The sequence below is a fragment of the Garra rufa genome, chromosome 25 (assembly GCF_049309525.1).
Source record: "Garra rufa chromosome 25, GarRuf1.0, whole genome shotgun sequence".
NCBI lineage: Eukaryota > Metazoa > Chordata > Actinopteri > Cypriniformes > Cyprinidae > Garra > Garra rufa.
The window spans coordinates 3,028,882-3,052,772 of NC_133385.1; the positions used below are offsets into that span (position 1 = coordinate 3,028,882).

The following is a 23,891-nucleotide window of genomic DNA, read 5'->3' on the forward strand; positions in this document are numbered from 1 at the left end:
ACAAAAAGTATATAATTTATAATTTTAAAATCAAGTTTATTTTATATTTATCATTAGTTTGCATTATTTACTTGCAGTATTTTAGGGCTGCTAAATTTAACAACGTATGAAATTGCATAATTTTATATATTTAGATAGTGTGTAGTGTGTGTGTGTGTGTGTATGTATATATATATATATATATATATATATATATATATATATATATATATATATATTTATATATATAAATTAAATACAATTATGCAAAGCAAATAATGCAAAAATTCATTAAATTATGCAATTTCATATCTTGTTAAATTTAGCATCTAATAATACTGGAAACACAATACTGGAAGCAAATAATGCAAAAATTCATTAAATTATGTAATTTCATATCTTGTTACACTTTGCAGCCCTAAAAATAACTAAATCACACAACCATACATCATTGAGAAGAAACCTGCATATTAGTTTCCAGATTGTTACAGGTTTCTTCTAAACGATGTATGATCATTGGCAGCCCAAACTCGCCAGCAGCCAGCAGCTTTTGTCGCGGCGGCACAAACGTGGCTCCCGTGAAGAAGCTGGTAATCAAACGACGGCACTCAGAGTCCAGCGGAGATGAAGCGGCGCCTGAGCGCAGCCCGAGAAGAAGCGCAGGACTCTAATAGGAGGTGGGCAAGGCCGCGCACTCTGGTAATTGGACATAATACGCGTCGCGGGGAGGAAATGATGTGGGCGACGGGAGCGTAATAACAGCTCCCAGTCGCCGCTGTCCCACTCTGATAAGCAAAACAAGCAGATACAGATTGAATTTGTTTCGCGTTCGCCCTAATTTGATTGGCCTCCGTCCGTCGCCACGGCAACCGGGCCCCGTCTCGGGCCCGCCAGAAAGCGTTTATTTTGGCCCTCGTGGGAGTCGGCCGCCGTGACTTATGAGAAATTGTTTTCGAAATTGTCTCGCCTCTTCAATTTTCCAACCGTAAATTCAAAAGCCGACGCAGGTTTCTCCGGATTCTCTGTGGCAATGAGAGGGAAATAGAGGTGAACGCTCTGAATTTATAGCGACTCGGGATGGCATTTGGTTTCTCACACACACACACACACACACACACACTCACACACAGACACACACACATATGCATACGCATGCGGCCATTGTTTAAATGAGAGGCAGTCGGGCGGTCAACAAGTGTGGAACGATGGCTAATCGAACGGTAATGACGCCTTTCATCAGCGCAAACTCAAACTCCACATCAATTTTTCTGAGTGCAAACGGCCCACTATTATGTTTAATGCGCGCTGGGGAAATAAATTGGTGGAAGATGAAAGCCAAAGCCAAACGGTAGATGAATTTGGTTTTGTACGTGCAAATGACGGACAGAAACATGCATTTGCTTTTGTGGTTAGGAAGGTGTCAGAACGGTTATATTGAGTCTGTTCAACACTGTCCTGAACACTTTTTTTTTTTTTTTTTAGAAATTGATACTTTTTGTTTTTAAATTATTTTAATGGGTAGGTATTTTTAAGGGTACATCTAACATTTAGGTTTAGTTTTTTTTTTTTTTCAAATATTTTAATTATTTTATACCATTAAATCTCTAATTTGTTTTCAATTGTTTTAATTTAAGTATTTTGAAATTATTTCATTTTATTTTATTTACTTGAATTTTTTGCATTTATTTGAAATAGAAATATTTTGACATAGATATTCTAATTATTTTATACCAGTTTATAACAGTTTATTTACTATTTATTTATTTTAATTCTGTTTACATTATTTCAGCATTTTTTGAGGAATAGAAAGTTCAAAAGAACAGCATTTATTTAAAATAGAAATATTTTGGAATAGAAATTTTTATTATTTTATACCATAATTTTTTGTTTATTTTTGTTTTAAATAATTTATAATTTAGGTATTTTTATTTTATTTTATTTTTTTTTTATTTCATTTTATGTTATTTTATTTACTTGAATTTATAATGGTCATATATGGGGGGGGTTTCAAGTAATTATTTCATTGCATTTTTTTATCTTATCAATTTTATAACTGTCCCAACTCACATCAGTTTATTTATTTATTTTAATTCAGTGGTATGAACTTTTACATTTTTTCTGCATTTTTTGATGAATAGAAAGTTCAAAAGAACAGCATTTATTTGAAATAGAATTATTTATACCATTATATCTCTTTATTTTTTTGGTCTTAAATTATTTTAATTTAAGTATTTTTTTAATTATTATTTATTTTTTCCCCTTATTAAATTTATAACTGTTCCAACTTGCATCAGTTTATTTAAATATTAGATATCAACCTTTACATTTTTTCAGGATTCGCAGATGAATAGAAGCAGCATTTATTTGAAATAGAAATATTCTGTATCATTATAAATGTCTTTACTGTCACTTTTGATCAATTTAATGCATCCTTGACGAATAAAAATCAACTTTTTTTTTTGTTTTCCTAAGCTTTTGAATGATAACTTACAACATTTTCAAAAAAAATCTTTCCAGCTCAACTGTTTTCAGCATTTATATTCAGAAATGTTCCTTGAGCAGCAAGAATCAGAATGATCATGTGACACTGAACCCTGCACTAATGAGGCTGAAAATACAGCTTTGAGCACAGAAATAAATTACATCATAATATATATTCACATAGAAACAGCTATTTTAACCCGTAAAAAATATTTCAAAATTTTTCCAGTTTTTTTTTTTTTACAAATATATATGGCAACTTATTTAATTCACTACCTAGGCTTCCTTCACACCTTTGAAATATTACATATCAACCCACAAGTGTGAAATTACATCTAATCGAACGTTAATTATGCATTTGATCTCAAACTGTCCATCAATATATAAGTGCAAACGGCCGACTATTACGTTTAATTGGCGGAAGATGAAAGCCAACGACTATCTGACGACGTCCCGAACGGCAGATATCTGTGATTTTGTACATGCAAATGAAGGACAGAAAGACACGTTTTCTTTTACGGCGAAGCGTTAATCAGCGTCTCCGTGGAGACCGAAGCGGGAGGCGGGGTGAGAAATCTCGTCAAGAAGTGCAAACGACCTCCGGCCTCCCCTCATCTGCCAATTAATAGATATTTAACAACCTTAAGCGACACTTCAAATCTTAAAGAGGCTCTCTGACACACACACTCACACACAATGCTTCCAATAAGTGTGTGGGTTTTATAGTCTAATAAACCACAGTTATGAGTGTGAATTACCACAAAAAGCACGTACTTCCTCTCAAATTAGTTAACACAAGTATGTAACTTAGGGCTAACACCATTCTGTGAACTATACGCTGCACACTATCGACAAATAGTATGTCAAACAGCATGCAAAGATTAATGTTATAGTATTATACGCTAGTAAACAGCATTATACAGTATGCATGCTACTAATATAGACATTAATATAGTTTCAGTTTTAATATATTTTAATATTTTTTGTTTTCATTTTAATTAGGGACCAAGCACCTATTGTATCCATTGGCGTTTTTATTCTTTTTCCGTTTCCGTTTCTTCTTCCACTATTAAGTCAATGGCAGGGCATAGAACCGCTTGTGGGAAAACTGTGAAATTTGGCACACTGACGGTTTGGACATTTACCATAGCAGGTTGGCAGTCTGTAACCCAAACTGTCTAGCGCCACCACTTGTCCAAAGTTTCACTCATGTTTATGCTAATAACTTTTGAGCCATAAGGTACAGATTCCACTGAATCCTTGGCTCATTCCGAGTCATATTAACTCCAAAATGTAAAAATTGTAAGGTTTAGTTTTTTTGCAGTTTTTAATAGTTCGAAAAACCATTGTCCGATTTTCACCAAAATTGGCTCAGATAATCTTTAGACCAAGCTGGCAAAAGGTTATAGATTTTGTGTCGATATATGAAGTAGTTTTCATTTAGCGCAACAAATTCGCTGGAAAGACGCCATCCAAGGCAGCGCCACCTATTGTCCAAAGTTTAACTCATGTTTATGCTAATAACTTTTGAGCCATAAGGTACAGATTCCACTGAATCCTTGGCTCATTCCGAGTCATATTAACTCCAAAATGTAAAAATTGTAAGGTTTTGTTTTTTTGCAGTTTTTAATAGTTCGAAAAACCATTGTCCGATTTTCACCAAAATTGGCTCAGATAATCTTTAGACCAAGCTGGCAAAAGGTTATAGATTTTGTGTCGATATATGAAGCAGTTTTCATTTAGCGCAACAAATTCGCTGGAAAGACGCCATCCAAGGCAGCGCCACCTATTGTCCAAAGTTTAACTCATGTTTATGCTAATAACTTTTGAACCATTAGGTGCAGATTCCTCTGAATCCTTGGCTCATTCTGAGTCGAATTAACTCGAATTAAACTAAGGTTTAGTTTTTTCGCTATTTTTAATAGTTCGAAAAAGCTACTTTTTTGAACTCGTCTTAAAAGGTTTGTCTGATTTTCACCAAAATTGGCTCAGATCATTTTCAAACCATGCTGGCAAAAAGTTAATGAATTCAAGTTGATTTGTCAAACCGTTTTCGAATAATGCGCAAACAAGTTCTACCAAAAGCATGCAAAAATGTAAACTTAGTGTGTGTTATAACAAGTATTATAGCAGTGTTTTTCCGCAGTGCCACCTAGTGGTCAGGAGATATGAAAAATGTTTATTTTTGCTTATAACTTCTCAATAGTTTGGCCTAAAATCAAAAATCATGGCCGTCGGCCATTTTAAATTTTGTCGTAAAATGCTGTATTTCGCAAATGGTCACTGCAAACGGAAGATAAGTGCAATGCATTGTATTTTATGCAGCACATTTAGATGTAGCAGCTGATCTGGGTTTTTATGCACACAGAAAACCACATACTGCACACAGTTGAGAAACAGTAAGAGAAGTATGCTAGTGTGCAACTGTTTACTGATGTGCAAGTGTGCTGATTGATGCATTATGCTTGTGTGGAGTGAAGATGAAACACCTTGAATAAGCCATGAGCGCTGTTTCGCTGTCCGACCCAGAACGACGTGTCTTCTGGGATCTCCATCAGAGGAACAGCAACCACTCGCTCGTAGATTCTGAAGAGAAACGGCATAATATTAAAAGAAACATCAGCAAAATTTAAAGATTTATGATAGCAATTTCAACGCTACAGCAATATGCTATTAAACACGCTATTTTTATTTGGAAAAGTAATGTTATTGGTAATGTTAACATATTATTAACTAAGTAGCATGTAGCTTTAAAGTAAACAACTCACTGCAAAAATTTTCTGATTTTGAAATTGACGGATTTTCTTGCTCAGTATTTTTGTCTTGTTTTCCAGTAAAATAATATTTTTAAATCACGATGCATTTACTTGAGAAGCAAATGAAATAAGTATGGAAACTTGTTTTCAGCATGGAATAAAGTTAAAAAGGTAATTGCAAATTTTTATCTCACAATTCTGAGGAAAAAGTCAGAATTTCGAGATGTAAACTAGAAACTAGAATAGTAAGATATAAAGAAGTAATGGCATGATATAAATGCAGAATTGTGAAATTTAACGCAAAAAGTGTGAGATATAATGTTGGCATTGCAAATATAAAAAAGTTAAAATTTTAAGATGTCAGAATTACAAAATGTAAAGTAAAAATTGCTGGATGTAAAGTAAGAATTGTGAAATATATAGTAAAAATTGCAAAATACAAAGTCAGAATTGCTAAATATTAAGTAAAAATTGTGAGAGTAAAAAATTGCAAGATGATAAGTCAGAATTGTGAAATATAAAGTAAAAATTGTGAGATATAAAGCGTTCTGAAATATAAAGTAAAAATTGCAAAATGTAAAGTCAGAATTGCCAAATATAAAGTAAAAATAGCAAAATATAGGGTAAAAATGGTGAGATGTAAAGTATGAACAGCAAAATAAAGTCGGAATTGCTAAATAAAAATTTACAATTTTTGAGATATAAAGCGTGACATATTAAGTAAAAATTGCAAAATGTAAAGTCAGAATTGTAAAATATAAAGTAAAAATTGCTAGATATAAAGAATTGCAAAATATAAAGTAGAAATTGCAATATATAAAGTCAGAATTGCACAATGTAGAGGAAAAATTGCGAGATGTGAAGTAAGAACTGCAAAATATGAAGTCAGAGTTGCTAAATATTAATAAAAAAATTGTGAGATATAAAGCATTCTGAAATATAAAGTAAAAATTGCAAGATGTAAAGTAAGAACTGCAAAATATAAAGTCAGAGTTGGTAAATATAAAAAAAATTGTGAGATATAAAGCATTCTGAAATTTAAAGTAAAAATTGCAACATGTAAAGTCAGAATTGCAAAATAAAAAGTAAAAACTGTGAAATACTGTATAAATAACTGCAAAATATAAAGTCAGAATTGCAAAATATAGAGTAAAAATTGTGAGATTTAAAGTATAAATGGCAAAATATAAAGTCAGAATTGCTAAATATAAATAAAAAATTGTGCGATATAAAGCACTCTGAAATAAAAAGTAAAACTTGCAATATGTAAAGTCAGAATTGCACAATAGAGGAAAAATTATGTGATGTAAAGTAAAAATTGCAAGATGTAAAGTATAAATTGCGAGATGTTAAGTAAGAACTGCAAAATATAAAGTCAGAATTGCTTAAAAAATTAAAACATTTTGAGATATTAGGCGTGAAATATAAAGTAAAAATTGCAAGATGTAAAGAACTGCAAAATATAAAGTCAGAGTTGCTAAATATAACAAAAAATAGTGAGATATAAAGCGTTCTGAAATATAAAGTAAAAATTGCAATATGTAAAGTCAGAATTGCAAAATAAAAAGTAAAAATTGTGAGATACTGTATAAATAACTGCAAAATATAAAGTCAGAATTGCAAAATATAGAGTAAAAATTGCGAGATTTAAAGTATAAAAAGCAAAATATAAAGTCAGAATTGCTAAATATAAAAAAAATTGTGCGATATAAAGCATTCTGAAATAAAGAGTAAAAATTGCAATATATATAGTCAGAATTGCACGATACAGAGGAAAAATTGCGAGACGTAAAGCAAGAACTCCAAAATATAAAGTCAGAGTTGCAAAATTCAAAGTAAAAATTGTGAAACACAAAGCGTATAAAATCAGAATTGCGAGATATAAGATATAAACTGTGAAATATAAAGTAAAAATTGTGAAATGTAAAGTAAAAGTGGCAAGATATAAACTCAAAGTCAGTATTGTGAGATAAAAGGTTGCAATCATACATTTTTATTTTTATATTAAGAATAACAATTAAGTGACTTTATTGTTTTATTTTTAAGAACATATTCCAATGGGGTCAGTATTTATTTATTTATTTTTTAATTATTATTATTATTATTAATTAAGTTAATGTTTTTGACTTCACTGACAGATTTAGTTTCTTGTTTTAAGCAAAATCTCACTTAATTTTGATACATTTTTTCAGAAAACGAGACTTAAGTGAATGTGTCTTGATTTAGGAATTTGTACCTATTTGTACTGAAGAAAAGCAAAAACAAAACTATTAAGGTAAAATATGAATCATTTTTGCTGGGATAAAATTATTTTTTTCTTGTTTCCCAGTTAAAATATCTAGTCTCACTATCTTATGTTGCTTCTGAAGTATATTTATCTTGTTTTAAGGATATTTTTACTGGGAAACATGTCAAAAAGACTCGTTAGGAAGTGGTTTTGCAGTGTATTTCATTATATTCTCCTGTAATTTCACTTACTTATTGCAGTCGACGTAGAGCGCCACATGTGAAGCGCTGATGGAGACGGAGACTCTGTGCCACTGGTCGTCAGCGAGCGTGTAGGGGAAGATCTCCGTGTATGTTTGCTTGCCTTTGGTCTGGAAATGAAGACGTACTTCGCTCTTCTGTCCGCTGCTCTCCAGCTCCAGCAGCCTGTACAAATACACACAGTCAATGACAATCATGAAGAAGGCAAGTAACATATTTTTCTATTAATTATATTAAGGGTTATTGGTTAGATCAAACCACTAGCACTTGGCGTTAAAGTTTAGTGTGTGAGTTTGTCTTATTTAAGTTAAACTAGACCTTTTTTATGTGATTTACTCTGATTTAGGGTTTGGACAAAGTTTGAGGTGTTTTTATTTTACTGTATTTTTGATCACATAAATGTAGCCTTAGTGAGACTTGGAGACTTCTTTCAGATTTTTTTTTTTTTAAGTTTAAAAAAATGTCAAATAAATACATTTATGCATTTAAAATAAACAAATATTTAAAACACTTTAAATACATTTTAATAAATAATTAAAGCACTGTTTATAATATTTATAATATTATATATACGTTTATATATAATATTCGCGTTATGAGAAAACAAATAGAATTAAATATATAAAAAAAATTTAATAAAAAAAACAGTTAAGTACAGTTTTGTTTACTTTGTGTAATGTGTGAAAAGTATTAATGTTTAAGGTTTATTTTACTCATTTTTTTAAATAGTGTGATTTTTAGTGAAATGCCCTTTGAAATTACTTTTAAAATTTAAAAATTTAAAAATTAAATAAAAAAACACTTTGAAAAATGTGTGAGAAGTATTCTTGTTAATTTTTTTTATCTACATTTAATTTAGTTTTTAAATATATATATTTACAATGCAGTTTATAATAAAACATTTACCTTTTTTAATCTAAATTTACATTTTGTTTTAATTAAATATATTTATTTTAAAATATATTTAAATATAATATAATATAATATAATATAATATAATATAATATAATATAATATTTTGTTTGTTTTCATAGTGATTTTGGTGAATTTAAAATCCAATAAAAAAACTTTTAATTTTTTAAATCTAAATTTACATTTTTATATATACAGTATGTATATATAAATATAGTAGTATATATATATATATATATATATATATATATATATATATGTATGTATATATATATATATACACACACTACTGGTTATAATAGTATAATATATAATAGATTTTATGAAAAACAAATGTTAAAAAAATAATACTTAAATATGGTGATTTTGGTTAAATGTATTCCTTTTAAAAATGTTAAAAAAAAGGTTTAAAAACACTTAGTAAAAAAAATTAAAAATCACAGTGATTTTTGGTGAATTTTAAATCAATTAAAAACATTTTATTTTTTTAATTCTAAATTTACATGTTGTTTTAATGGAATGTATTCCTTTTAAAATTTAAAAAACACTTTGTAAAAAATGTGTGAGAAGTATTATTGTTAAAATGTTTTTTATTTGTTTTCATTGTGATTTTTGGTGTATTTTAATCCAATAAAACATATATTTACAATACTGTTTACAACAGTAAGATTTGATTACATTTTTATTATTTTTTATCTAAATTTATTTTTTTAATTTATATTTACAATACTGTTTATAATAGATTTTATGAAAAACTAATATTATGTCCTAAGCATTAATACTTAATTTTTTGTCTGAATATTTTTCAAACTGTGATTTGGGCTGAATTGTAACCAGTTAGTAACCAGCTGTTACTGTCCTAACACCCCGTCAGCCTCCCACCACTCCACGTCATTATCGCGATGAGTTTTGCACAGACAAGCACCACTCAAAATGCACTATACTTCATAATTTGTTCCCAGTAACATGTCATTGACAGCAGAGGACACAGCGGGATCTCTGACACACGGCCAGACCTGCAAACAAAAGAAGCCACGTTGCATATTTCGCAGAATCCGCAAATAAAGCGGGCCGAACACACGCCCCTGGGGCACATCGCCGGCAGGAGGGCTTCACGCTCGTCTCTGACCACCTGAAATGCATCTATCAAACTTTCCAAATGCCCTCCATAACAATATCCCAAGAGATTTCCATCGAATGCTGACCAGCTCAGATTTAGACCACAGCCACAGCTGGACAATAAAATATGAGTTTGCGTCCTCATAGCAAAACTGTGCTTTTGTTTTGACACCGGGGGAGTCCGCCAGCCCCATATTTTAACTACTATTAAACGAAACCATAGTATTTTGTTCAGTATGTGACCAAAAGCTCATATCTTATTGGCCTGCTGACTGCTTTGCATTTAAATAAACTCTTCATTTGAATAGATCCGTATGAATTCATTGTTTCTATTCAAATCTGTGCTATATGCATATTCTGGCATGTTTTATAAAGCATATTAGAATGATTTCTGAAGGATCATGTGATGCTGACTGAAGTAAGGATGCTAAAAATTCAGCTTTAATCACAGAAATAAATTACATTTTAACATAGATTCACACAGGGTCATTCCGTGTCAAATCAACCAAATTTCAGAAACTTCCCCGGCTCAAATTTTTGATTTTGCTGATATATTTTTTTGAAGAAAGACAAACATGTATAGTGATGAAAGCCAAAATATTAAAAGTCATGGATGAATATTCACTGAGTAATCCACTATTTTTTTAGAGGGGGGTCAAAATGGCAATTTTCACCTGCAATTCAGGGGGTAAAATTTACTTTAGAAAGATGGCAGCATCATAATGTTATTTTTACACAGCAATTGGTAGTTCTATTAGTAAAATCGGTTGACTTTAGCAATCTTTGTTGCATTATGTGCCAATGATGACCATTTAGAAATGGGAAAACGACACTTTTCAAGATTTAAATCTAAAGTTTGCAGTCTGTAACTCAAGAAGTATTAAATATATCTTAATGTCCTTTTAGACATTGGGTCTCAACAAACCTTTCTTTTGGTATCTTCATTTTTAAGGCCCTGCATGGTTCGGTTCCAAAGATATTGGAATTTCGGTATGGCTCCAGGGGTAAATCGTAAATTATACACATTTTCAATGTGTATGTGTATTTTTTATTTATTTATTTTTTGGAATCTCCAAATTTGGCCAAATTTAGCATCCTACCCATTTTCAATTAAACTCTTGGTAGCTTCAAAAGTTGTTTAAATGAACAAAATCGCTTTTTCCAAATATCCCTGAATCTGATTCAAATATAGAATCTTATGAATAGACTACAGAGCGCAACTTGACCATTACAGTGCATTTTTAGCACTCAAACAAGGAATACGATTCTAATTTCAACATTATTTTAAGTTCAACATTAACTTCAGACATTGTTATTTAAATTAAATAAGTATTGGCTGTATACAAAGTGACATGTTTTTGCAAATTGACCCACATTGTGTACAATTTAACGATTTACCCCTGGAGCAATATTGAAACTCCAATATCTCTGGAACCAAACCATGTAGGGAAGTAAAAATGAGGATGGGAAAAGTAAAGTTTGTTAACACCCAGTATCTAAAAGGGCACTAAAATATCTTTAATACTTCTTGAGATACAGACATGCAAACTTTAGATTTAAAACTTGAAAAGTGCTGTTTCTCCATTTTTACATGGTCATCATTGGCACATAATTTAACAAAGATTACTAAAGTGAACAGATCTTACTAATAGAACTACCAATCTCTGTGTAAAAATAACATTATGATGCTGCCATCTTTCTAAAGTCATTTTTACCCCCTTGTAATTTGGCCAATGATGACCATTCAGAAATGGGAAAACAGCACTTATATGCAACTTATTTTCTTTTAAAGAGGAATGTCTGAAGAACAAATTATGTTGAAACTAGATATATATCTTGTTTCTTTCTGTCAAAACAGCTGTATTAAACATACCTGTCTGAATGCCATAAATAATCTTTTTCCAAAGTTTGCGGGCCTATAACTCTAGAAGTATTAAAGATATTGCCATATGATTTTAGATTCTAGTTGTTAATAAACATTTATTTTGGAGTCTTTATTTACAAGGCCCTACATCATTCAGTCCCAAAGATATGAGCATCTCAATGAGGCTCCCTTTTCAGTGCTTGAAAACCAAATGTTGGTTTTAATGATTTACCCCTGGAGCAATACTGAAACTCCAATATCTCTGGAACCAAACCATGTAGGGCCATGAAAATGAAAACTGGAAAAGCACACTTTGTTAAGACAGAGTATCTAAAAGGACTTTAAAATATCTTTAATACTTCTTGAGATACAGAGATGCAAACCTTGGATTTAAAACTTGAAAAGTGCTGTTTCTACATTTTAACATGGCACATAATTTAACAAAGATTGAAGTCAACAGATTTTACTAATAGAACTACCAATCTCTGTGTAAAAATAACATTATGATGCTGCCATCTTTCTGAAGTCATTTTACCCCCTTGTAATTTGGCTCTGAATCTCAGGTGAAAATTGCCATTTTTAAATGGGATGATTTTAGACTCAAAATGAATAGTAGATTCGGGAACAATTCATGCACAAGTTGATACTTGAATACAAACTATAACGTGTATTCACAAATATGTCATTATTGTAATGCACATTAATGTAATTCTTAACTCTGCAGACACCGGCTGGAAAGCATTTGTTTCAATGTAGTGATGCAAATTTGCGATTTTTCCAAATCTTGTGGGCCTTGTTCATGTGTGAAATGCTGTAAACTGCGAAAATTAAGTCTTAAAATCCAAATGAACTGAGCAAGACTGACTCAAACAAGACGATAATAAATGCACGCATGTCACCTGATCCGCAAATGCACGGAATCCTTTTTGCATGAGCAACTTATGATATATTAATGCAGAACAGAACTTTTTTTATTCGCAAACATGTCTGTGTTTGTACAAATCGCTGCACAATCATTTAATCCTGAATTACACTGACTCAAATTGAAAGGCATTTGTTTGTGGTTAGTAAGATACATGCATAAAATGTATGCAGTACATAGATAATTGTGCATGATTCTATTAATCATTTCGAGTCTAAAATCATCCCATACTCAGTGAGCAGAAGAGACTTCATTGCAGTCATACTGGCAACTTGTGAGACTTTGTGATGGCTTCATTGCTATTTTTGTTTGTGCATGCAATAGATCCAAATGTATTGTTGTCTTATATCGTGTATTATATTGCAGTACTCAGTCTTTCTCATCACAGACGACAAACTCACAGCTGAAGCTAAAACATGGTTTCTGCAGATTGAGGCGCAGGAAAGACTGGCGGATACAGATGAGCTAAAAGCCTTCTTTCGCATTGTAATTCCTCCGTGCGGCTCGTCTCTATTGAGATTTACTTGAAGGGGGGAGCGTTAATGGGGAAAGCTGCCAAAAAGTCATCAGCCCGCCTGCTTGCGCAGACTACCAATTTTTATTTCCTCCTCCTCGCGAAAAATCACCACGCTCGAAAGCATTATTCGAGAGAAGCCAATTACAGATACGCAGGTTTTGATTTATCTACAAACAGGGACCTAATGAGTTCTTTTCCTCTCGCCTTACGCTTCTAGTCAGAGCCGTTCCTGCTGCAAAGAAAGGGAATATCAATACCGGCCCAATGTCAGACCCACCTGCTTTATCGACTCGGCGTACAATGTAATTAACATCTTTCACAAGGCCCCTATTATGCGCTGGCTTCAATAAACACAGTTCAACGAGCACAATTACAGTAGGACAAGGCTGCTATAGTTCTGCCAGCGTCTCACGATGTTGTTGTCTTCGCCGAAGCGAACGTTGTCGTAAAAGATGCTGTTTTATTTCAAATACGGGAGTCTTAAACAGAAAAAGCTTGACCTGCAGACCCTCAAAACTGAATCTTGAGTCCAAATTCAATACAAGAGCAATTTAGTTAGTGTTAGTTTGAAACCAAGAGTTCAATTTCTTTGTACAGTCAGGAAAAAATAACATGCTTTGCTAAAATAAGGCTCGTTTTAGTGAGGCCCAGTGTGGCATTATACATATTTTTGTTGAAAATTGTAAATGCCTTACAGAGAATCATAATGTTTTTATTATTTCATATTTAGTTGCTGTCGCTGCTGTTCTTTGTCATGTTTTTGACCCAGATTTATAACGGTGAGGTTTTGTGTAAATTTCTGCATTCAGGTTTGACTATTTGAGATTCACACTGTTTTTGCGTCAAGTTTCAAAAAATTAAGTTTACCAACGCTCATAGATGGCAGGGTTTAACAAAAAACAAACATTGAATATGATGTAATGGTGTCACAAAGATGATGCAAAATTACACAGGGACACAAATCACTCAGTGAATCATTTTTGTTTTAGTTCATTGATAGAAGACAAGGAAATATTGTTGCGCTCAGATGAAGGCTAATTGTAAGTCCAGGTGCGTGAAAACCAATAAAGTATAGAAGAGACTGTAGATGGTTCGCACTCTGAAAAACTAGACAAAGTCTTTAACAAAAAGAATCAATTATTTTAATAGAGCAAGAGCAGACGTTTCAGCCATCCAGCTATTCTCAATGCTCATCGAGGATGGCTGAAACGTCTGCTCTTGCTCTATTAAAATAATTGATTCTTTTTGTTAAAGACTTTGTCTAGTTTTTCAGAGTGTGAACCATCTACAGTCTCTTATAGTTCATTGATATAAATGATCCAAAAACTGATTCACTGAAAAAAACTGAACTGAACTGAATCTGTTCGTCCATACATACATTTATCTATCCATTCAGCCATCCATCTGTTTGTCTGTCTCTCCATCCATCCTTCCATCATCCATCCATCCATCTAATCAATCTGATATATCACTCCATTCATCCGTTTGTTCTTCTGTCTGTCCATCCATCCATCAATCCTTCTGTCTATCCATCCTTCCATCATATATCTATCCATTCTTCCATCCATCCTTCCATCATCCATTCACCCATCATCTATCCATCCATTTCTCCGTCTGTCCATTCATCCATCCTTCCATCATCCATTCAGCCATCATCCATCCATCCATTTCTCCGTCTGTCCATTCATCCATCCTTCCCTCATCCATCCATTTTTTGTCATCCATCCAGTCATTTATTTATCTATCTGTCCATCCATCCATTTATCTATCAATCTATCCATCTATTCCACCTATTCATTTATCTATCATTCAGCCATCCATCTGTTTGCCTGTCTGTCCATCCATCCTTCAGTCATTCATCCATCCATCAATCTAATATATCACTCCATCCAGCCATCCGTTTGACTGTCTGTCCATCAATCCATCCTTCTATCATCCATCCATTCTTCCATCGATCTATCCTTCCGTCATCCATCCATTCGTCCATCATCCATTCTTCCATCTATCCATCCATCCATCCATTTGTCCGTCTGTCCATCATCCATCCATCTTTCCATCATCCATCTATTTTTGTCATCCATCAATTCGTTTATCATTCATCCATCAATTTGTTTATCTATCCATCCATCCATCCATCATCCATCCTTTCCACCTATCCATTTATCTACCCATCCAGCCATCCATCTCTTTGTCTGTCTGTCTGTCCATCCATCCTTCCATCATTCATTCATCCATCAATCTAATATATCACTCCATCCATCCAACCATCTATCATCTGTTCTTCTATCCATTCATCCATCCATCTATTTCTCATCTATCTATCCATCCATTAATTCGTTCATCTATCCATCTATTCGTCATCTATCTATCTATCCATCTGTTTATTCGTTCAGCCATCCATCTATCCATCCATCCATCCATCTATTTATCTATCAATCCAGTATCCATCCATCCATTCATCATCCAACCATTTATCACCTGTTTTTCCATCCATTCATCCATCCATCTGTTCATTTGTTTATCTATTTATCTATTGATCTATCCATCCATTGAATGGATAGATAGATAGATGAAAATAGAGGTATTTGTCATCTGTCTATCTATCTATCCATTCATCCATCCGTAATTTGTTCATTCATCCATCTATTCATCATCCATCTATCTATTCATTCGTTCATCCATCCATCTATTCGTCATCTATCTATCCATCTGTTTATTCGTTCAGCCATCCAACTATCCATCCATCCATCCATCCATCTATTTATCTATCAATCCAGTATCCATCCATCATCATCCAACCATTTATCACCTGTTCTTCCATCCATTCATCCATCCATCTGTTAATTTGTTTATCTATTTATCTATTGATCTGTCCATCCATTGAATGGATAGATAGATAGATAGATAGATAGATAGATAGATAGATAGATAGATAGATAGATAGATAGATAGATAGATAGATAGATAGATAGATAGATAGATGAAAAATAGAGGAATTTGTCATCTATCTATCTATCCATTCATCCATCCGTCATTTGTTCATACATCCATCTATCCATCTATTCATCATCCATCTATCTATCTATACATCCATCCATCATCAATCATCATCTGTTCATCCATCCATCTTTTTATCTATCCAATCAGCCATCATCCATCAATCCATTCATCCATTCATCTGTTTATTTTGTCACTGTCACGGATCACTGATCCATCTTTTCATTCGTTCATCCATCCATCCATCTATTTATCTGTCCATCCATCCATCTATTCGTCATTTATCCATCCATCTGTTTATCCATGCATCCATCAATAAACCATCAAGCTTCTAAACCAAATTCTATTCAAACTCAAGAATCTGGGCCCTCCACAGACATGTCAGCAAACCTAAACACACAAAGTGATTGACAGGCTGAGAGTGTTTCTGGCCAGACTGACCCTATTTTTCTGCTGTTTACAGACTCCAGTGCCGCCACAGAGACAGATGTGATTTCTCTATTTCACGGATATTATTTTATGTGTGCTCTTCCAAAAAAAACAAGCTATTTTTAGCTAGTTACTCGCCATCACTGACAGTAATGCACTCACGACGGGAAACGATCCATTTCTAATACAACCCTAAATTCCCAGTCCAGCAGTTTTTTTTAACAGAAAGCAACTTTATATTAAGTTTTTGCAAACTTATTTGCACGATGAAGGCGTCATCGGTGTTTAAACAGTCTTCCTAGAGAGAGAGTGTTTTATTTCTGCTGAGTGCTGCTCTTAGACTCGACTCAGAGAGGAAAAACTTCTAATCAGTCTTCGGGGAGTGGAGGATATGGACACGGCGCAGGGAAACAGTTAATGATGAGCTGAACAGGGACGGGGAAAACAACGCTCGGGGAGGCAGAATCCACCGCGGCTCGCCGGTCAAGCACTAAAAATGACGCTGGAAGAGCGTCTCCAGGGAAAACTTCCTCTTTCTAATTCCCTCACTTTGTCTAGGTCTCTCCATCATACTGCAATCTGTTGAGAAAGCGCGAGCATTAACCATATGAACTTTACTTTGACTAAACAAATGCTTCTTCCTGTAGAGCAGGGATTCTCAACACGTGCATCACCAGCCAGAAACGGCTCACAGCTCTGATTGAGTAGACGTTCGTCAGTATTTTATATGCTAAATGTATCTGAAGCAACTTGCAAATAAGAATAACAGAAGCAGAATTGATTAATCCAACAGAGAAAACAATGCAAGTGTCAGAGCAGAACAACACTAGAGATGGAGCAAACAGGTTCGTTACTTCATTTAGTCAAGCGCACCAGGAAGCAAGGTTGGACAAAATTTATAACTGAAATGTAAATTTGACAACACACATGAAGTTAAAAGGTAAATATTCCAATATGTAACCCTGGAGCACAAAGTCTTAAGTAGCACAGGTATATTTGTAGCAATAGCCAAAAATACATTGCATGGGTCACAATTATAAATTTTTCTTTTATGCCAAAAATCATTAGGATATTAAGTAAAGCTCATGTTCCAGTAAGATATTTAGTAAATTTCCTACTGTAAATATATCAAAACCTAATTTTTGATTAACAATATGCATTGCTAAGACAACTTTAAAGGCGATTTTCTTAATATTTAAATTTTTTTGCACCCTCGGATTCCAGATTTCGGCCAAATATTGTCCTATCCTAACAAACCAAACATCAATGGGAAGCTTATTTATTTAGCTTTCAGTTATGTATTTTAAAATATTTTGGCTCTTATAACGTCTAGGTTACGTAGGTAACCCTCGTTCCCTGAAGGAGGGAACGGAGACATTACATTGGGATCTTGCTTGAGAGACCAATCATCTCTGAGCCTTATTGAAAAGGCCAATGAAAATTGGCGAGTGGACGTGCGTGCCGACCACGCCCCCGTACATACGGGTATATAAGATGGCGGCGCGCACCACTCAGTCAGGCTTTTGCTGAAGAGCCGGGAGAACCCGGCGTCAGCGCGACGACAGGTCATGGCAGGGGAATGTAACGTCTCCATTCCCTCCTTCAGGGAACGAGGGTTACCTACGTAACCTAGACGTTCCCCTTTCAGTCGAATCACTTCGACGTTACATTGGGAACTTAGACCCATGGAAAAGGCCACGAACCTGGCGCCGCGTTACGCCCTACGCCACGTGCAGACAGGTGGACGTGTCCGCAGGCGGGTACGAGCGTAACCTTCCCAACGCCCTGGGGGCCGAAGTAGGGGACCCCACAGGGATGCCAGTTGTACTGAAGCAGGGGTTGGGGGGCGGAGCACATGAGATATTTTACATGTGGAATGAAATTAATCGATGAATCCAGGAACTAGGGATGCACGAGGAAAACCCCGGCCTTCTGGCTGACCAGGGGAAAAATACTGAGATATTTTGCCACAACCTTGCGGGGAGAAGGAGACCCGGCAGGAGCACAGTCAGTATCTACTCCGCACTAGGCTGACTGCGGGGCATGGAGGACCCAGGTTCGCTTCTTAAGGGAACAGCTGGGAAATGGCGCACGGATCCCGAAGGAATGGCGCAGCAAGCCGGCACCAGCCGGTCTCCCGTTTGCCTGATGTCTATGTTAAGACACGGGAGGACACGGCCTCTACGCGGAGGTTATAAAACCTGGCGAAGGTATTAGGTGTCGCCCAACCCGCAGCTCTACAGATGTCAGTTAGAGAGGCGCCATGAGCCAACGCGTAGGATGAGGCAACACTCCTTGTGGAGTGGGCTCGCAGTCCTAAGGGGCATGGCTCTCCCTGAAACAAATAAGATAGGGAGATGGCCTCGACCACCCAGTGGGCCAACCTCTGTTTAGAGACAGCATTCCCTTTCTGCTGACCTCCAAAACAGACAAAGAGCTGCTGGCTGCGTCTAAAGGGCAGAGTGCGGTCCACGTATATACGTAGAGCGCGAACTGGGCACAGTAGCGCAGCGGTTGCGTCTGCCTCCTCCAGGGGCAGAGCTTGCAGGTTCACCACCTGATCGCGGAAAGGCGTGGTGGGAACCTTGGGCACATAATCGGGCCGGGGTCTCAGGATAACGTGAGAATCGCCGGGCCCAAACTCCAGGCACGTTTCGTCGACAGAGAAGGCGTGTAGGTCCCCTACCCTCTTGATGGAGGCCAACGCCGTCAGGAGCGCTGTCTTAAGTGACAGATATTTTAGCTCGACTGAGGCGAGAGGCTCAAAAGGGGCGTCCTGTAGGCCACGGAGGGCGACGGAGAGGTCCCAAGAGGGTATGAGGTGCGGTCTGGGAGGATTGAGCCTCCTGGCACCTCTGAGGAACCTCACGACCAGTGGGTGCTTACCTAGGGATGTTCCATCCACTGCATCGTGATACGCCGCGATGGCTGCGACGTACACTTTGAGAGTCGAAGGGGACAGCCTGCGCTCCAACTTCTCTTGCAGGAAGGAAAGCACAACTGTCCAGGAGCCCGATGCTGCTTGCCCGTTGCATACAGCACCCCAACCCATGGAGGAGGCATCCGTGTAGATCACGGTATGCCTGGACACCTGTCCCAGGGGCACTCCTGCCCGTAGGAAAGCAGAGTCAGACCACGGGCTGAATAGGCGGCAACACTGCGGGGAAACGCCAATCCGGAGTGTGCCACGGTGCCATGCCCATCTCGGGACTCGATCGTGTAACCAGCGCTGAAGCGGTCTCATATGAAGCAAGACCAGCGGCGTAACCGCGGCTGCAGCTGCCTTATGCCCCGGGAGCCTCTAAAATGTTTTGAGAGGAACCGCTGTTTTGTGTCTGATTGTTTCCAGACACTTCAGCACCGATGACGCACGCTCGTTGGTGAGGCGGGCTGTCATTTCGACCGAGTCCAGCTCCACACCGAGAAAAGAGATCCTCTGCACTGGGGAGAGTTTGCTCTTTTCTCGGTTGACCTGAAGGCCCATCGAGAGTGGCGAGGGGAGAGGAGTTGGAGCGTGCTCTAAACGAATACGGAGCGCACCACGATTTTGACAGCTTCTCATGCACCTCCGGGAAGAAAGGAACCGGGGGATAGCGCCGGATAGTGGAATATATATATATATATATATATATATATATATATATATTCCACTATCATTTTAAATACCACCCTCAAATTAATAATAATAAATAAATAATAAATAACTTTAATAAATAACTTATTATTTGTTATATAGCATGGTTCATTTATTAAATATATAAATATGAAATAATTATAATTATTACTATTATTATATAATATTATTATTCATTATTATTAATTTCAATATTGACTATATTAATATTTAATTATATTCATAAAAATTGTATTTAATATTTAATAATTTGCATAATTTTAATTCAATACTTAATAAAATAACATTATTTGTTATATAATATTGCACATTTATTAATTATTTAAATATTAAATACTATAAAAATTGCTATTTAATATTATTGATTAGCATTACTTGATTATATTCATATTATTTTTGAATATTTTCTATTCATTTAATTTTATAATGCATCTGTGACCAAACACACTTAACTAAACCGTATAATTATACATTGTATGTAGATAAACTTTATTTGTTGCCCAGAGCTGTGTGTGTATGTTTTCCTAATCTTGTGGGTATTACAATTATAATTAGTGTTGTTTACCAAGTCAAGCATACTATTGCTTATAATTAGTGTTAGTGATATGAACAAACATTAAAGTTCAGGCAGTAATTTGTCCCGTTTGTGCTGTAAACACGATCAGTAAAATCAGAGAGACTTGAGGGTGGGATTTTTTGACTTAGGTCTTTATGCAGTAAACTTGCAACCACCTAGCAACCTCCCAGCAACAGTGTGTGTGTGTGTGTGTGTGTGTGTGTGTGTGTGTACCTGGTATTTATCACGTTGTGGGGACCCCACAAGGATAGGAATACCAGTAGATTTTGACCTTGTGGGGACATTTCTCAGGTCCCCATGAGGAAACAGGCTTATAAATCATGCACAATGAGTTTTTTTGATGAAGTAAAAGTGTGCACAATCTCCTGTGAGGGCTAGGTTTAGGTGTAGGGTAGGTATAGGGCGATAGAAAGTATGGTTTGTACAGTATAAAAACCATTACGCCTATGGAATGTCCCCATAAAACATGTAAACCCAACGTGTGTGTGTGTGTGTGTGTGTGTGTGTGTGTGTGTGTGTGTGTGTGTGTGTGTGTGTGTGTGTGTGTGTGTGTGTGTGTGTGAGTGTGTGTGTGTGTGTGTGTGTGTGTGTGTGTGTGTGTGTGTGTGTGTGTGTGTGTGTGTGTGTGTGTGTGTGTGTTCTCACCTCTGTTCTCCATGATGAATGGACAGTATGACCCCAGAGTTGAGTTTCTCCTGTTTGAGCGTCAGCGCGATGGTGAACTCACTCTTTCCTCTGAGTTTCTGCAGCATGCGGCCCGCCGCGTCATCTGGGACCCTCACGCTCCGGGACGAGCCTGCGGAGAGGGAATCCATTAACGTATCACACGGACACAGAGACGATCACAGGACGATCACGCTCCGCTCGTGTCTTCTAGTGAAGGTACAGATGAACCACAGCATGTTCACCATCAGTTATGACCAAACAATTCACAATCCATTGACATACATGAAAGCCTGGGGAGAAACGCAGCCAGAGTCTTGAACTAACACGTCTGAGTGAAATTAATCTAGTCGTCAGTGCTGGACACGACAGATGTTAGCTGGTCTGGTTTTAGAGGGGTTTTGGGCTCTTTTCAGATGGATAAGACTGGTGTAAACCAGCTCAGTCCGGCTCAGGCAGGTGTTCTCCGCAGGGATTCTGGGAAAACAACTGAAAGCTCGTAGAGATGCATAAATATATCAAAGCAGTAAAGTGTGGAAATGCTTCCTTCAGGTCCTGTAAAAATGCTTGTATTTATGAGTTGAATGCAAATGAACTACGCCATGCACAAGAATGGGGAAAATGGGAAAGACATTTTAGACATTTATATGATCACACATGTAAAATATTTATTAGTATATAAATAATTTATAAATATATATTAGGTCAAACGACGTTAAAAAGATGTTAATTATTTTACCAAAATAAGAGTGATCATACAAAATGCATGGTATTTTTGATTTAGTACTGACCTGAATAAGATATTTCACATAAAAGACATTTACATATAGTCCACAAGAGAAAATAATAGTTGAATTTATAAAAAGTTTACATACACTTGATTCTAAATGCTGTGTTTTTGGTTTAGTGATAGTTTTTCATGAGTCCTTTGTTTGTCCTGAGCAGTTAAACTGTCTGCTGTTCTTCAGAAAAATCCTTCAGGTCCCACAAATTCTTTGGTTTTTCAGCATTTTTGTGTATTGAAACCCTTTCCAACAATGACTATATGATTTTAAGATCCATCTTTTCACACTGAGGACAACTGCGGGACTCATATGCAACTATTACAGAAGGTTTAAACACTCACTGATGCTCCAGAAGGAAAAATCATGCATTAAGAACCGGGGGTGAAAACTTTTGAACAGAATGGAGATCTTTCTTATTTTGCCTAAATCTCTTTTTTTTTCTTTTCATTTAGTACTGGCCTTCAGAAGCTACAAAAGAAACATACATGTTTCCCAGAAGACAAAATAAGTTCAATTTAGCCTGATCTTTAAATTCCAAAAGTTTTCACCCCGGCTCTTAATGCATGTTTTTTCTTTCTGGAGCATATATAAATATGTCTGTTTGTAAATATATATGTCTGATACAGTAAATGCATAGACATTCCACCTATAGAAATCAATATTTAAAATAAATATTAAAATATAGTCAGTAAATTAACTTCAATATTAGTGTTGGGTAATGAATAATCACAATTAATTGCATCCAAAATAAAAGTTTTTGATTATAAATGTGTACTGTGTATATTTATTATGTATATTTGAAAACATTTAATGTATTTACAATAATATATTTATATTAAATATAATAATCTATATTATATATAAATAGATTTAATATATAAACATAACATTTTTTCTTAAATATATACATGCATGTGTGTGTATTTCTTTTTATTTATACAAAAACTGTTATTTTGGATGTGATTAATCACGATTATTCATTGCCAAGCACTTTTAAATATATAATAAAGTAATATCTGTAATATATACATACATACATACATACATACATCGGTCAAAGATGTTAAGATGTCCACGTCAAAAGAAATTTAAAAAAAGTGATTTTATGTCTATAGAAAGCACATTAAATGTAAGTAAAGTGTCTACTTTTAAGGTTTCAAATACGTTTTTGGAGAATAAAATGTCAAAATTTACAAACCAATGTATACTTGAGCTAACCACTGTATCTAAACCATAATATACCTGAAGAAAACGATATACTTACAAACCAATGTATCCTTAAGGAAACCGATTTATCTCAACCAATACATAGTTGAGGAAACCAATCCATTATTGAGAAGCCCAATGTTTACTTGAACGAACCAAAGTATACAGGAGCAAACCCATGTGCATGTGATCAGACCGATGTATCAAACCAACACATGTCTGGTTATACCAATGTATTATGAACAAATGCGTTTGTGATTAAACCATTCATTCAACCAGTGAACCAATCCATATTCACACAATACACATGATTTTTTCCTGAACGGCTTGCCATATAAAATATCAGTCAATCAGCTATTGTGCATCTTCTTATAAGCATCACTAGGTTGCATTACTGCTAAAAGCTTCCTATCCCCCTCGTATTTGCAGATAACGAAGCCTAAAATTGTTTTATCTGTGTATTTTGTACACGGTGTCAAACCAAAATCACTTTTTAGATGAGTAAGAATTTCCCCAAAAAGTCTTGAGGGCGACATAAACAGCTCATTGCTCTCTCAGTAAAC

General features: G+C 35.3%; 1 protein-coding gene across 1 annotated transcript in view; it reads right to left on the reverse strand.

Moving 5' to 3' along the window:
* nell2a (neural EGFL like 2a) overlaps positions 1-23,891 on the reverse strand; it is a 148,684-nt gene that overhangs the window by 103,185 nt on the left and 21,608 nt on the right. The window contains exons 3-5 of the mRNA XM_073831274.1: positions 21,320-21,470; positions 7,695-7,868; positions 4,950-5,046 (exon numbers count right to left, since the gene is read on the reverse strand). Coding sequence (XP_073687375.1) covers positions 4,950-5,046; positions 7,695-7,868; positions 21,320-21,470 — 422 coding nt within the window. The remainder of the gene's footprint in view (positions 1-4,949; positions 5,047-7,694; positions 7,869-21,319; positions 21,471-23,891) is intronic.